Source organism: Typopeltis vanoorti, chromosome 8 (genome assembly GCF_054136105.1).
Source record: "Typopeltis vanoorti isolate ZY-2024b chromosome 8, IOZ_Tvanoo_1.0, whole genome shotgun sequence".
NCBI classification, from domain to species: Eukaryota; Metazoa; Arthropoda; class Arachnida; order Uropygi; family Thelyphonidae; genus Typopeltis; species Typopeltis vanoorti.
The window spans coordinates 90,853,461-90,870,841 of NC_143556.1; the positions used below are offsets into that span (position 1 = coordinate 90,853,461).

The window sequence follows — 17,381 nt, forward strand, 5'->3', positions numbered from 1 at the left end:
GCACATGCAGTATATCTTACATGGAAAGGGAAAATATACAAACAATTAGATGGACAGCAATATGCCCCCCCCCCCCCTTTCTCCCGTTAGCCAATTTTTACATAGAACAATTGGAAAATTTAGCTATCATTGCAGCCACTCTCAAATCAGTGCTTTGGCTACGGTATGTTGATGATGTGTTTGCTATTTGACCACATGGTCCAGACACATTGGATACGTTCTAAATGCATTTAAATAGCCAAGACCCAAAAATTCACTTTACAATGGAACTGGAAGCTAATGACTGTCTGTCCTTCCTAGATACACTAATCACACATCTTCTAGATGTTTCCTTATCTTTTTTGGTTTATAAAAAATCCACACATGCAGGGAGATATTTGCACAAATGGCCACACCATCGCCCATCTCAACAGTATGGTATCCTAAAAATACTAACCCACAGAGCTAGAGCAATTTGTTCCAATTCCAATGCCCTCACTGCTGAACTCACTCACATTACACCTTCTTAGCCAATGGCTATAATCCCCATAGGATAGAAAAAATACTACCCCCCCCCCCCACTGTCTACCACAGAAGACTACAACAAAACTTTAACCACCCCATACATTCGAAGGCACATCTGAAAAGATATCTAGAGTGCTTAATAAACACTAGCTACTCACTGTATTTAAACCTTATGTCAAATTGGCAACTCTCATCCATTCACCCAAGGACAGAATCTCTTTTTTTCACAACCATCAGTCTATGAAGTGGCACGTTCATGTAATCGAGCTTACTGTGGACATCCGCTTCAGTGAACATAAAAAATACATTCAGCACTGTTGTTATGGCAAGTTGGGTCTAACAGACCATGCCTTAGATACCCTTGCACATAGGATCAATTGGGAAAAAAAAAAAAAAAAAGTGTTAAAAGAAGTCGTTTTAAGTTAGAGAGATTGTTTTTGGAATCAACAGAAGCCTTTAAACATACTCCAAACCTCAAGTATGGCTGTATAAATTTACCAAAAATTTGGCAGACAGTCATCTTAAGACCTAATTAATACCGGCTTTCTGGGTTTTTTTCCTTTTTTTTTCCAAACATAGATGGCTCCTAATTAGGACTTTAGTCTCTGTCAGTAGCAATTGATTAAACTAGTCTCATTGTTATACCAGATTGTTGTTGTTTTGCATACTGTGACAAACTGTTTTTGTGCTTTGAAGATGCTGGATGATATAATACCAGCGAAATATCAGCAATAAGTTAATAAGTAGTTATTTTCATATCAGTCATATACAGCCACTCAGGACTTGCTGACCATGTGCTTTGGGCACTTGCCATAGGATATGCTAGAAGGCCACTCTACTCCATCACATCAAATATAAATAGGAAAGACCCTTGAATCTGCTTTTGCCTTAAGAAAAAAGAACCCAAGCCTCAACTAATTTGACTTCATGAAATTCTCTCAAATTTGGAAAGTTCTCCTTTTCAATACTCAACCTCTTTGGCTGTTGAGTATTGAAGAGGAGATTGACATGCTTCAGCTTCATTGTACATATATATTTTTGTTCCCTAATGAAGCCAATTTGACTTTTCCAAAATATTGGAAGTATTAAATAATATATTAGTCTACATTGTGATTTATATCATATACTATTCTTGTGTAGAGGCTTAAGTGCTGTGAGGACATTATGTTGGAGGTTTAATGGATTTTTTACAACACTCAAAAAGAATTAAAATAGAATTTAATACTTCCTATATTTCGTCCTAGTCACTAGGACATCTACGGGGATTACAAAGACAATTAATGTAACATGCACGCAAAAACTTACAATACTAAGCCCAACCACATGGGTGACAATAAAGTCCTATCTAGGTGGAGTGCCCTCTAAGGGCAGTAGTAGGTGGCCTGGAATGTAAGGTGGGACCTCTGGTGATGACTGTTTCCAAAATCTTCGGAAGCTTAATGCAACCGTATTTGTTAAGATTTGGTTGGTTTCTGAGAGCTGCTGCTGCTTCTAAGAAAAGTCTCTCTTTCTTGAATTTACTGTGGTGGAGCATGGTGGTTTTCTTCCATGATACTCTGTGGGTGGTGTCCAAAACATGGTCAGCCAAGCCTGAATGGCCATAGTTGTGTTTAACGATGTACGACTTGTGTTCCTCCAGGCGGATGGATGCTGATCTGCCTGTCTGTCCAAAGTACGCAAGCTTACAGGAACAGGGTACTTTGTAAACTCCAGGCAGAGAGAGAGGAGGGAGCTGATCTTTCGTAGAACGGTTAAGGGTAGCCAGTTTGCGGTAGGGCTTATATGCTGTGTGTAGGTTATACTTTTTTAGTATCTTGGCTATTTTTTCCGAAGTGCCACGGATGTAGGGTATGGTGATGGCATTTTTAAATTCTTGTTGACGAGAGGGATGGGGAATGGGGGAGAAATTGATTATTTTTTTGATGCTGTGTTCGCTGTAGCCATTGGAGAGGAAAGTTCTGTGTATGTGGTTAAGCTCAGTTGTGAGAGCGGTTCCACTGGAACAAAGATTGTGGGCTCTCTTGGTAAGGGTTTTAATGATGCCATATTGTTGTGAGGGGTGGTGGTGGGAGAGTTTGTGAATGTATCTGCCTGTGTGTGTGTGGGTTTTCTGTATACAGTGAAGGCAAGTGTATCATTAGGCAAGCGCGTGACTAAGGTGTCTAGGAAGGGTAAACAATTGTTCTTTTCCTTTTCCATAGTAAACTGGATTCTTGGATGTAGGCTATTGAGATGACTGAGGAAGGAGTCTAACGTGTCTGGGCCATGAGGCCAAATAGAGAACACATCATCTACATATCTTAGCCAGATAGAAGGTTTGAGTGGGGCTGAGTCTATGGCTCGTTTTTCGAAATCTTCCATATAGAAATTGGCAGGGGGGGGATGAGAGGGTGGAGCCCATGTGCGGTTCCCTCTATCTGCTTGTAGATTTTTTTATTCCAAGCGAAATAAATCTCTTTTCCTTCGCCATCAACTCTGGGTATTTCGCTTGGAATAACAAAATCTACAAGCAGATAGAGGGAACCGCCATGGGCTCCCCCCTCTCCCCCCCCCTTGCCAATTTCTATATGGAAGATTTCGAAAAACGAGCCATAGACTCAGTCCCACTCAAACCTTCTATCTGGCTAAGATACGTAGATGATGTGTTCTCTATTTGGCCTCATGGCCCAGACACGATAGACTCCTTCCTCGGTCATCTCAATAGCCTACATCCAAGAATCCAGTTTACTATAGAAAAGGAAAAGAACAATTGTTTACCCTTCCTAGACACCTTAGTCATGCGTCTGCCTAATGATACACTTGCCTTCACTATATACAGAAAACCCACACACACAGGCAGATACATTCACAAACTCTCCCACCACCACCCCTCACAACAATATGGCATCATTAAAACCCTTACCAAGAGAGCCCACAATCTTTGTTCCAGTGGAACCGCTCTCACAACTGAGCTTAACCACATACACAGAACTTTCCTCTCCAATGGCTACAGCGAACACAGCATCAAAAAAATAATCAATTCCTCCCCCATTCCCCATCCCTCTAGTCAACAAGAATTTAAAAATAGCCAAGATACTAAAAAAGTATAACCTACACACAGCATATAAGCCCTACCGCAAACTGGCTACCCTTATCCGTTCTACGAAAGATCAGCTCCCTCCTCTCTCTCTGCCTGGAGTTTACAAAGTACCCTGTTCCTGTAAGCTTGCGTACTTTGGACAGACAGGCAGATCAGCATCCATCCGCCTGGAGGAACACAAGTCGTACATCGTTAAACACAACTATGGCCATTCAGGCTTGGCTGACCATGTTTTGGACACCACCCACAGAGTATCATGGAAGAAAACCACCATGCTCCACCACAGTAAATTCAAGAAAGAGAGACTTTTCTTAGAAGCAGCAGCAGCTCTCAGAAACCAACCAAATCTTAACAAATACGGTTGCATTAAGCTTCCGAAGATTTGGGAAACAGTCATCACCAGAGGTCCCACCTTACATTCCAGGCCACCTACTACTGCCCTTAGAGGGCACTCCACCTAGATAGGACTTTATTGTCACCCACGTGGTTGGGCTTAGTATTGTAAGTTTTTGTATGCATGTTACATTAATTGTTTTTGTAATCCCCGTAGATGTCCTAGTGACTAGGACGAAATATAGGAAGTATTAAATTCTATTTTAATTATTTTTGAGTGTTGTAAAAAATCCATTAAACCTTCAACATAATATCATATACTAGTTGTATACTAATAATAAGTCGTGCATGCCAGTATTAACTTTTAAATTGAAATCTGTCTAGAAGATAAACTTTGTGAAGAAAAAAAAATGGCATCGTAAAAGGACAGTCATGTATTGAATCAAGCTTGTACATGATTTTTAATGTATAAGCTTCAATACATGACTGCCCAATCCGAATGAAAATTTTGCTGAATAATAGAGATCCATATAGTACTGGTGGATATCTGAAAGCCTTTGACAAAGTCACAAAGAACAAGCTATGAATCATAGTCAAGAATTTAAATCTCAATCAACTCTAAGCAAGAACTAACATGTATCAGAACAAACGTCTAAACTGTTCATAATGGAAACCAATGAACAGTGGGATCTGTCAAAATGCTTGATGTCACCGCTCTTACTTAATATTTATGTGGATGATACAGAAAAGAAATTAGAAATTGAAGAAAAATATAAAACCAGCATCTAAACTGGATTCAAGCTACACTTTAATGCACTGTTGTTTGCAGATACCAAATAACATAGCAAAAAATGAAGATGAACTCTGGCAGTCATTTTCCTGAAACACAATTGGAAAAAAAAAAAAAATGGTACTAAAATCTTATTTTGTTGATGTTTCCATCCTGAATTTTTTTAACTGTTTCAAATACTTCACATGTTCTACATCACACATACACACACACACACATATATATATATAAATATGACATTGATACCAGAATTTCAAATTTCCAATATACAACAAGAATAAATTATTAATATTTTTCAAGCCTAATCATGTTCATATACATATAAAATAAGAGTTTATGAAGTTCTTTCTGGAAAGGATCATCAGATTTTGAGTCAAAACTTCCAAATGGCAAGATATATAAAATATATAAGTCAGGTGGTGAAATATCAAGAAGAGGTGTAGTGTTTATTGTAGACAAGGAAACTAATAAAAATATTATCCATATAATCAAAAAATCAGATAGAGTAATGGCAATTCTAGTGATATCTACACCTAGAGATATGCTGATCATTCAAGTATATGCTCCTACAGGACAGAATGAGGAAGCAGAAATAGATATCATGTATGGTGTATAAACGAAGTTGGAGGCAAGAAAGAGTGAGTTATTTGTGCTATGGGTGACTGGAACGCAAAAGTTGGATCCGAGAGAACATCTACACACACATGGGTCCATTTGGACTAGGAATTCGGAACGAGAGAGGAAAAAAGCTGATTGATTTCTGTAACAAGCACAGTCTCATCATAACTAACAATTATTTTGTGCAAAAACCAACAGCATGTTACACACGGGAAAGTCCTGATGGAAGATACAAAAGTTTAATTAGACTATACGGAACTCAAAGGTGATGCCAAGTGCTGACTGTGGATCTGATCATAGACTGGTCTTAATGAAGATGAATATTCGCCTGAAAACATTAAAATTTAAAAGAAGTCAACCCCTAAAATGGGACCTGCAAATGGTACAAAATCCAATAATAAAATCAAAATTCAATGAAAATATTTCAGAACTGCTCTCTGCACAGTTGCAAAACAAAAATGAACCCTCTCAGTGGAATAGACTATAAACAGTTATAACATCTGCTAAAATCCACATCAATAAACAAGAAGAAAGAAAGAAAAAACCATGGATAACTCGAGAGGTAATGAACCTTATTGATGAAAGAAGAACATGGAAAAGAGGAGCAAATGAAGAAGAAAGGTTAAGATATAAAACTTTGGATAGAAGAATCAAACAGTTATGTAAAAGATTTAAAGAAAACTGGATAAATAGGCAGTGCGCTGAGATAGAAGAATTACAAAATAGGAACAAAACCAGAGAAGCTTTCCTGAAAGTGAAAGAACTTAATGGAAAAGCAAAACGTACACAGTCTAATAACATCAAGGACAAAGATGGAAACATATCATTGATAAGGAAAAGATAAATGGAAGATGGGTGGAGTACTTATCAGACCACTATGATGATGATAATGATAACATGTTAGATGATTCACGACACCTTAAGTTAAACATAACAGATACCACTCTACCCACAAGAAAGGAGGTAGAACATGCAATCAAGAATCTTCCTAATAATAAATTCCCTATTGATATTCTTGCTGAGCTGTTGAAAGCTTTGACTGGCAATAATAACAACTACAGTGAAACCCCTTTTTTACTTTTCAGGGGACTGATGGAAAAAAGTGCAAATAGCAGGAAATGTAAATAAACATATAAAAAAGCCTAAAAGATGACTTACTATTAGTATGTGAGTCTACATACTAGATTACAAAATTTAATAACTGAAAATAAATGAATTTACAATGTACTTACATTTATCTATTTAAAAAAATCTTTAATTGTTTTTTTTTTTTTTTTTTGACTTAGCGCCTGATTTCTTTGCATTGAGTTCAATGCTTGACCTGTTTTTTTACTATCGTGTTCAAAGTGGACACGGAGAGTCCACAATCTTATGCTAAATGCACACGTGTTCCGGCATGTAATTTACACATTGCAGAATTGCCATCTTTTCTTCTACCGAAATACATTTTCTGTCTTTTTTTTCTGGATAATCCACCACCGCAACTTGAACGCTAAATTACGTTGCAGAAATTTTGCAATATCAATTCATACTGTGATTGAAAAATCAAGGTATCGCTCATCACTACAGTACTGCTGCATGCGTGCAAGTCACCGTGATGGCGGAAACGAAACTACAGAAGAAAGCAACACCACCTGAGAACAGAAATGCACAGATTTCTGCTGAAATCGATTCAAAAATCGGTAATGCCACCGAGAAAAAAAATGCAAATCATGGGAAATAACATCCACGTCAAGTTGTTAATGACGGGAAAACTACAGCCGGAAGCAACTCCACTTGAGAACAGAAATGCCCAGATTTCCACTGAAATCGATTCAAAAATCGGTATTGCCACCGAGGAAAAAAACGCAAATCACTGGAAATAACGTCCACATCAAGTTGTTAATGTCAGGAAAACAATATATCGTGAGAATAGGCCTTAAGACGGGACCAACAGAAAATGACGTAAATGGCAGGAAAACGTAAATTACGGGAACGTAAAAACAGGGTTTTACTGTATTTGGTGGAATCCATACAGGACACCTATAAAACAATAGTTACCTGAAATTTTTACATCTATTTGTCTGCATGCCGATTCCAAAGAAACATAATACACAAAATTGCGAGGATTACAGAACTGTGAGCCTAATATCTCATGCATCTAAAATTATTTTAACCATTGTTAACAAACAAATTGAAAGAGCCATAAGCGGTGAATTGAGTGAACAACAGAAAGGCTTCAGAAAAGGAATGGGAACCATTAATGTTATCCTAGAACTAAAAATACTAATAGAAAGATCACTTGAAAAAAATAGGAACATTTACATATTCTTCATAGACTTTCAGAAGGCTTTTGATCAGGTAAAACATAATAAAATGTTCAATATATTAGATAAATTAGAAATAGAAGATCATATACTTAAGATTATAAAAATGATTTACATCAAACAGAAAATGCAGCTGTTTAGCAATGAGACTTCTGTAGTGAAAATAAAAAGAAGAGTTAGACAATGTTGTATCCTTTCACCAAATCTATTTGATATCTATAGTGAGACAGTGATGAAAAAGATTAAAAAACAAAAAAAATAGGAATTAGTATCAATGGTATAAAATACAACAATCTTAGATATGCTGATGATACCATTCTAATAGCAGAAAACAGAAACAAATTAATCAAATTACTGCAGCTACTAATTGAAGAAGGTAAAGAATTTGGATTAGATCTAAATGCAAAAAAAAGACTAAATTTATGAAAATCTCAAAAGAAAGCAGATCCGAGCTAGAAATATTCATAAACAATATGAAAATTGAACATACAACAGAATACAAATATTTAGACACCTACTTTACTGCAGATGGAAAGCAAGATAAAGAAATAAAAATAAGAACAGCCATAGCTAAAGATGCATTCTGGAAAAATAAAGATCTGCTCAGAAGTTCTGTGAGTATCGAGACAAAGAAAAGAATGATAAGAATGAGCCCTGGATATTCAAGAAGAGAGTAAGGCAACATATAATGGCCTCTGAAATGTGGTGCTATAGTAGAGCTCTGAAAATCCCATGGACAGAACATGTGACAAATACAGATGTCCTACAAAGATGAGAACACAGAGATCTTTATTACAGGAAATGATCCAAAGAAAGATGAGATTGGCAGAACATGTACTGAGAGGTTCAGCAGGACAGAGGATACTAACAATTTTAGAAGGAAAAATTATGGATCAAGAGGCAAAAACGAAGGACATGGCTTGAAGATATAAGATCATGAACAGGATCACATGGCTTTGCAGAAACAAAAAGGGAAAGCCACCAACAGAGAGAACTGGAAGGACATGGTGCTGCACCCTCTCACTGAGGAAGCTACATGAAGAAGAAGAAAGTTCTTTCTAGACCTATATTGTATGGAAGTGAAATATGAATACCATAAAAACTGCAGAGAGAAGGAGGGGGAAAAAATTATGAAGTGAAGAAATGAAATTCCTATTTAGAAAAGATGAACAGCTGGCTATACACTCTGAAAAAAAAAAAAAAAAAGAAAGAAAAAAATGAGCCACTAAAAATACTCTGTAATATTCCTGTATTTGTGTAGAAATACAAACACAGAAAGAAATTGATTGATATATTGAAAGATTGAACAGTGAAACTACCCAAAAAGATATTCTGATATTTCCCGATTTGAGAACAGAAGTCAAGAATGACCATGGAAAAGATATATTGCCAGCAAGTAGTTCTAAAATCTCTGAAAGGATGATGATTATATTTATTTGATCTCTCATTACTATTGGTTGAAAGTATTGTTGGGGTATTTCTATGTTCCATTCTTTTTTGTAACCAAATATTAAGAACCTGCATGTTAATGCGTCAGCACACATGACCAGTTTTTATCATATATTTCATGTTATGTGATAATTAAATACTTAAGGAATTGACAGCGTATACTAGAAATATAAATTAAATCAACTTTAATATATACTTTCCACTATTTCGACAATGTCACATTGCCATCTTCATGGGAACTGAAGATAAAGACACGTGCATGCAAGTACTACATACCAGCAAATGAGAAATGAAGCGAGGAAGCTACTGTTTTCCTAAAGTCCTAATGGTGCCCCCTGGTGGGCTATACTAGGTGTTCTTGGCCTTTGGGCTGATGTATGTTTCCCAAATTTGGGGCAGTCTCATGCATCCAAATTTGTTGAGGTTTGGCATGTTCCTAAGGGCTAAGGCTGATTCCATGAATAGTCTTTCATATTTGAACTTGCTGCGGTGTATTACTGTGGCTTTCTTCTACTGTATTCTGTGGCGAGTATCCAGAGCATGTTGGGAGTTTATTTTTCACTTGGTTAGACTAATAAGTAAGTCTAACTGTAAGGTTAGACTACCTTACCCCAGTCCTGGAGATACTTTCAGGCGCAAACTTTGTTTTGCTCACACTTGGACAAAGGATTAAACTAAACTTATTGTAGTCTAACCAAGTAACAAATAAACTCTCGACATCTTTCTCTGAATCTGGAGTAATTTAATAATAAGGTTGCACACCCTTTGGCAACTCCTATAGGTTAGGATGACCTCTCATTCTTCTGCCTTTGTATCTCCACTACTGGGCCTGGCTCCCACCGACGAGACCTCAATAAAGGTCGAAACCGGCATGGGTAGTGGCCCTTGCCTTAATGCATAGCATTACACATATCCACAAGGAGATGTGCTTTGCATTATGGGAGATACTGAGATAGGAGTGATGAGAACTTTCTCTACCTTTGCAATGAGTTGCCTGGTGTTGCACTACCTTACCCCAGTCCTGAAGATACTTTCAGGTGCAAAATTTGTTTTGCTCACACTTGGACAAAGGATTAAACTAAACTTATTATATATCCAGAGCATGGTCTGCAAGCCCAGAGTGGCCGTACTGGTGAAATCAGATGTAGTCCTTGTGTTCTGAGATTCTGATAGTTGCTGTCCTGCCTGTTTCGCCAAAGTAGGACAATTTCCAGGTGCAAGGGACCTGGTATACACCAGGTAGGTCTAGGGGAAGTGGTTGGTCTTTAGTGGAGTGGATAAGCGGATTCCCCAAATTTGGGAAACATACATCAGAAGAACTTCAGCCCAAAGGCCAAAAACACCTAATATAGCCCACCAGGGGGGGACACCATCAGGACTTTTGGAAAAACGGTAGCTTCCTCGTTTCATTTCTCATTTGCTGTTATATAGTACTTTCGTGCAGGTGTCTTTATCTTAAGTTCCCTTGAAGATGGCAACGTGATGTTGCCGAAATATTGGAAAGTATATATTAAAGTTGATTTAATTTATATTTCTAGTATATGCTGTCAGTTCCTTAAGTATTTAATTATTATGTTTAACCAGCATATAAGCCTTTCTACAAGAATTACTATCATCCACGGAGATTCTATTGCACGCAAGTCCCGCCATTACGGCAAACTGAAGCTGAAGTTATCTAGAGCTGAATCGTCTGACCTTCCAAAAATACTGCCGGGATAATCAGGTAATCCCAAACTGTGTAAAATTTAAGCAACGTTTCTTTTCACAGAAAGCTCTCCATAATCTATAACTGCTCGAGCCAGGCTTTGCTACAGGAGCAAATGAATGCTATGCACAGTTCCCTAGCCGACGTAAACAGAGCTATTTTAGCGCTAGAGAAAGTGCTTTCTAATATGCTAAATCACGAACTTTGGTCAATTCTATATGACGTCTCATGCACTACGGCAAATAAAAAATTCAAAAAAATATGGAGTCGACATATCAACAAGTTTGATAAATTAAAACAGAACTCGACGTCCAAACCAAAACTACAAACCAACACGGTAGTTAACCTTTCTTCTGTTATCTTGAAGCCTGAAGCACTCAACACTCTGTCACCTGGTCACAACTTCACCATTGCTCCTAGGAAATTACCGGCCGAGGAAGTAACGATCCAGATTGAACATGGGATTCGCCACCTTCCAACCACATCATCAACGATATCAGATTGGATGTAGCCTGTGTTCTCATAAAAGGAAGACCACCAAAAATCAACATATCGAATAGTGAATACAAGTCTCTACAGGAAATGAAGAAAATCAAAGAAATAGTTATCACCAAAGTTGATAAGGGGAACGGCACTGTGGTACTCAATCATACTGACTACACAGGTAAGCTTAATGCTTTACTATTAGATCGAGCTACTTACCTCCCCCATTGAATACAATCCCACCAACTCACAAATTAGAAAACTCCATAGGCTCCTTAAGAAGGTCACTTCTTGGCCTTTGGAGATTACTAACAGACTAAAACCATATAACTCTAGGCCCCCCCGTATATATGGGCTCCCAAAAATACATAAAGAAAATGTGCCATTAATTCCCATAGGGGATGGCATTGATTCCCCCCCCCCACTTACAAACTAGCTAAATATTTAGCCAAAGTGCTCTCACACTATACTGGCAACACACACTCACACATAAAAAATGTAGCCAACTTCAAAGCCAGTATAGAAAACCTTACACTCCAACATAATGGCATAATGGTCAGTTTTGACCATTATGTCATTATGTCTCCTCCTTTTGTGAAAAAGGAGGAGACGTCAAAGAAACCTTAGAGCTAATCCAAGCTAAATTTCCTCCCGATATCTCAGCCCTATTTCAGTTCACAATGAACTCAGGCTATTTCATTTGGCAGGAAAAATTCTACAAACAGATAGGGACACTTTCCCCACCCTTGGCCAACTTCTTTATGGAGACTTTTGAAGAGAAAGCCTTAAACTCTGCCCCACAAAAACCTACCGTATGGCTTCACCATGTTGATGATTTGTTCACTATCTATTTGGCCACATGGCCCGGATACACTCCTCTCTTTTTTAACACACTTAATCAACCAACACCCTAGAATCAAGTTCACCCTGGAAAAAGAGGAAAACAATAGCCTCCCCTTCCTAGACACACTAGTCACCCACCAACCTGATGGAACCTTGGTTTTCTCAGTTTATAGAAAATCCATCCATACAGGCAGATACATTCACCAACAATCCCATCACCCCTTCACAACAACATGGAGTTATTAAGACACTATTCAACAAAGCTAAACTAATCTGTTCAAATGACAAAGCCCTAACCACTGAACTAAATCACATCCTTAACACTTTCTCAGCCAATGGCTATCCCTCCCCCCAAAAAAAAAAAAAAAAAAAAAAAAATCCAAAAAATACCAGTTATCCAAACAACCCCCCCCCCTTTCACAAAAAAAGATTACTCTAAATCCATCACCATTCTCTACATCCGAAGCACCTCCGAAAAAAATCAACAAAATCCTAAAAAAACATGATCTGACCCCTTGTTACAGACTATATAGAAAATTGGCATCCCTTATCCGCTCCACTAAAGACCAACCACTTCACCTAAACCTGCCTGGTGTATACCAGGTTCCTTGCAGCTGTAAATTGTCCTACTTTGGCCAAACAGGCAGGACAGCAAATATCAGAATCTCAGAACACAAGGACTACATCCGATTTCACCAGTACGGCCACTCTGGGCTTGCAGACCATGCTCTGGATACTCGCCACAGTAATACACTGCAGCAAGTTCAAATATGAAAGACTATTGGATGCATGAGACTGCCCCAAATTTGGGAACCATACATCAGAAGAACTTCAGCCCAAAGGCCAAAAACACCTAATATAGCCCACCAGGGGGACACCATCAAGACTTTAGGAAAATGGTAGCTTCCTCGCTTCATTTCTCATTTGCTGTTATGGTGTACTTGCGTGCACGTGTCATTATCTTAAGTTCTCGTGAAGATGGCAATATTTCAGCATGTGACGTTGCTGAAATATTGGAAAGTATATATTAAAGTTGATTTAATTTATATTTCTAGTATACGCTGTCCATTTCGTAAGTATTTAATTATCATGTTTAACCAGCGTATAAGCCTTTCTACAAGAATTCGTGTTATGTGGTTGAGAAATATTGATATTCTGTTTTCGGAAAATTTATTTTGTGTGATCACACAAATTATTTATATGTAAAAGTATGCTAAACTTTATTGCTAAGATTTTCAAATTAGAATGAATTGCATTCTGTTAAATTGTTGACAGAAATATGTAGCTAGTTAAATATTTCTCTCCATTTTTTTCCTCTCAGAAGTTCATTGATTAGTTTGTCAATCAAGATGTTAATATTCTTTTCAGCAATTAGTTGCAAGGCAAAAAATAAGCATGGTTGATGTTTTAAATGTCATAAATTTTGGATAGGAAAATATATATCATTAATATTTATATATGTTACCAACTTTTTCTTTCAGAAAATTTAAAGCAAAATGTTTATTGTTATGCTTTTGTATTAGATATGAATAATTGTTTGATACCCTTTTTACACACTTTTTTTTTTCAGCCACTGCAAGGGAGTTTAGGAAAACACAGTTTGCACAAGAATTGCAAAATAATCATAAATTAGTGAGGCAGTTTCTAGAAAATCTGATAAAATTGCATGTTGAAATTACAAATTTATTAAAACAGCTTTCCAGAAATGAGGTAAATATTTAGTATATTATAGACAGAGAAAATTCTAATGGTTAACTTTTCCTTGTTAAAAAGCTTACAAACATTTCATTTTGAACAGTTCATTTGATGGTAGAAAAGATATACAGTATACAAGGAATGGCCTGCACTTGAATAGATTTGGGACAGAAAAGAGAAAGTTGTCCAACTGGGACAAGCAGACTGTAGTAATTTAAGTATAAGAAAAAGCAAGGAGGTGTCTATACACAAATGCCAGGAACATTAGAAACAAAGCAGTTTAGTTATTATTGGGCACCTCCATGGAGTCCGAAGACTCATTGTGGAAGACCCAATCAATTCACACAATCTATCATACCTCTTCTTGAACCCATTAACAGAAAAAGCATTCACAACTGACTCTGGCAACCCATTCCACTCATTCACTATTCTCCAAGTGTCCTCTCACCCCTACTGACCACACCTTTATTCAACTTCCAGGAATGACCACTTGTTCTGGTGCCTCTAGCCAAATGCTGAAACATTTCCCCTGCATCTATCCTATAAAATCTTTTAAGCAACTTAAATGTTTTTATCATATCCCCTCTTTTTCTCCTATCGACCAACTTCTGCAATCCACACACCTTCGATCTATCCTCATAGGGCACAGGCCACTCACCATCTTGGTCACTTGCCCCTGAATCCTCTTCTGCTTCTTCATCCCCAAGAAACCCAGGGGACCAAACTTGAGCACAGTAATCCAGATGTGGGCATATCAAGGCCTTATAAAGAGGAATCACAATTCCCTTATCTCTACTTAATAATGTGTTCTTCACTAGCCAAGTAATCTTATGAGCTGACTTTTGCACAATCTACTTATAGACCAGGTGATAACCTGGTCACCTTCAATGCTACCTCTCTCTCACTCACTGAAAAGTAATCATAGCCCACCTACCCTTATCCTTATAATGCACAAATTGTGAGACAGGATCTGATCTCTCTCTCCTTTAAATAATAAACATTATAATGGAAAGTGGCCACAAATTCATTACTCATGTAGCATTAGCTACATAGGCCAGACAGGGCAGCCTGGAAAAATCTACATGTATGAACACATAACATACACATAGCCTTTACGTAACAACAGGCTACCAAGTGTTTGAGAAAAAAGCATAAATGTCATACAAAATTTAAGGAAGCCTCAGGAATTCTCTATACCCCAACACAGTGAAATAAAAAAAAACAAGGTTTAATCCCATACCAAGTTTGGTCTGCATTTAAAATCTGACAACTACAGAGATGGGATAACTTTATACCAAAATGTGACAATTATCTTTGTTTGAATGCTTGCATTTTAGTTAATCCAACAGGTTTTGTCACTATGTTTATATGTACTACACTGTTGAAGTTTGTGAAAAATTTGGTGTAATTTTTTTTCTAGTTTTTAAAACAAGTCTTGCACTGCGGATGATGTAAGTATATGACCTAAGAAACTCGTTGGGTTATATTGTTCATTTTAGTAAAATTTAATTCTCGATAAGAAACAAGTGATACCAGAAGTTAAGTATAGGCTATGTAGCTCTGGTCCGTGCGGTTAGCCTAGTGGCTGTGTGCTTTTCAACCATATGCCTGGGTGGGTGGGGGGTGGGGGGGGGCTAGGTTTGATTCCTGTCGACGACATGAAGAGCTTAAGGATCTTCCTCAGCCATATCCAAGTTAGCCGGTTTTGGGCATGGACAGCAGGGTGTTTCCACCCGTTTATCTGGGGTTTTTCATCCTGTAAGCAGGCAAACCAGCCACGTGAACACATCGGCTACAATCATAGGATATAGTACGGCAAGGAAGGCAACAGGAAACCACCATGCTCATAGTTATTTCCCTAGTATGTAGCATATAGCTACCCTCACCAACCCTATGGCTGAGGGAATAGAATAGAATGTAGCTCTGAATAATGCATCATTTACACTATATAAATGTATCATTTTGGACTGATTTTCTAATTATAATCATATCAACTTTTCAAGATATATGAAACTTAAATATTGTTGTTTGCTGTATATTCCTTGCTATATTTTTGTGCTTTTTCAACTGTTTGTCATTATTCGTCTTCTGACATATATATATATATATATATATATATATATATATATATATATATATGGGAAATTACGGGAGAAAGAAGAAAAATGTTTCGAAGATCCAACACGAACTAAACAATAGATTTAAACATCCTATTATAGATGGCAATGCTGATCTATCAGAAAGTAATGATATTATTACCCCTTTAGAATGTTCACTGGAAATAGCTGGTACCACAGACCAGAAATAATACAAAATTTCTGAGGAGACAAGCTTATGAAGAAACGAAGAGAAATAAACTTACAGAATAAAATTGAATACCCTGAATTGTGCAAAATGATCAGAAAGCATATCACAGAAGAAATAAGAAAATTCAATTGTAAATTCATACAACAAACAATTGAAAACAACCGTAGTCCCAAAAAAGCCAAATAACAATTGATTAGCAGCAATAAACAAATGGTTGCAGTCAAACAACAAGACGGGACCATCACCAGAGATAGACATGCTATAGCAAAAAGAGTTGAAGAATTTTACTTCAAGAAGATGACAACTACGAAACAGCTGAAGTACCACAGATGCTACCAGAAGAAGTTATGTGGAGCTTGCAAAATGAGAAAGCTGCAGGGGAGGATGGAGTTGTAGCTGAACTTCTAAAAACAGGTGGAGAAATAATCTACAAACTCCTATAAAGCTATTTACTTTATGCTTGAAGAAAAATGATGTACCAAGAACATGGAAGAAGGCTACCCTAATTCTGATACATAAAAAAGGTGAGGTAGAAGACCTGATGAACTACCGAATTGTCAGTCTACTATCAGTGTTTTACAAAGTGTTAGCTCATAGGCTTTGTGTGACTCTAGACCTAGCACAACCAAAAGAACAGGCAGGCTTTCAAAGGGGGGGCATTAGTACAATGGGCCACACTCAAGTTGTACAGCAGATTATTGAACGGTGTAATGAATATCAGTTACCACTATGGCTTGGTTTTATTGATTATGAGAAAGCATTTGATTCAGTAAAAACTTGTGCATTACGAAACCAACAAGTGGAGAAGCCATATATTAGGACCATCAAATCGGCATACACCAATGCCACAGCAGCAATTCATTTCAATGGAAACATCTCTGTTGTGGTATAAAAGAGAGGTATAAAACAAGGTGACACAATATTTCCAAAATTATTCACAGCATGCCTAGACGAAATATTCAAACTTCTTCATTTGAAGGGAAAGGTCTGAAGATAAATGGAAGATATTTAAGCAATTTACACTTTGCCGATGACATAGTTATCTTTACTTCAACTGTGCATGATTACAGACTCATATCCATGAACTCCAAATTGCTAGCAAAACAGCTGGACTAAAGATAAACCTAAAGAAGACCCAAGTTATGTTCAATAGCTATGTCCAATCAGAAATAATAAAAATCAATAATGAGGAAAACAAGTAGATCATTACATATACTTAGGACAACAGATATCAATGGAACAAGATATCATGGATGAAATTAAGAGGTG

At 37.2% G+C, this 17,381-nt stretch overlaps 1 protein-coding gene across 2 annotated transcripts in view; it reads left to right on the forward strand.

The window, feature by feature from the left end:
- The window catches only part of LOC150104187 (uncharacterized), a 334,543-nt gene that overhangs the window by 204,428 nt on the left and 112,734 nt on the right, over positions 1-17,381 (forward strand). For both annotated transcript variants that reach the window (XM_090396816.1, XM_090396817.1), the window contains exon 8: positions 13,681-13,820. In XM_090396816.1, coding sequence (XP_090252942.1) covers positions 13,681-13,820 — 140 coding nt within the window. The remainder of the gene's footprint in view (positions 1-13,680; positions 13,821-17,381) is intronic.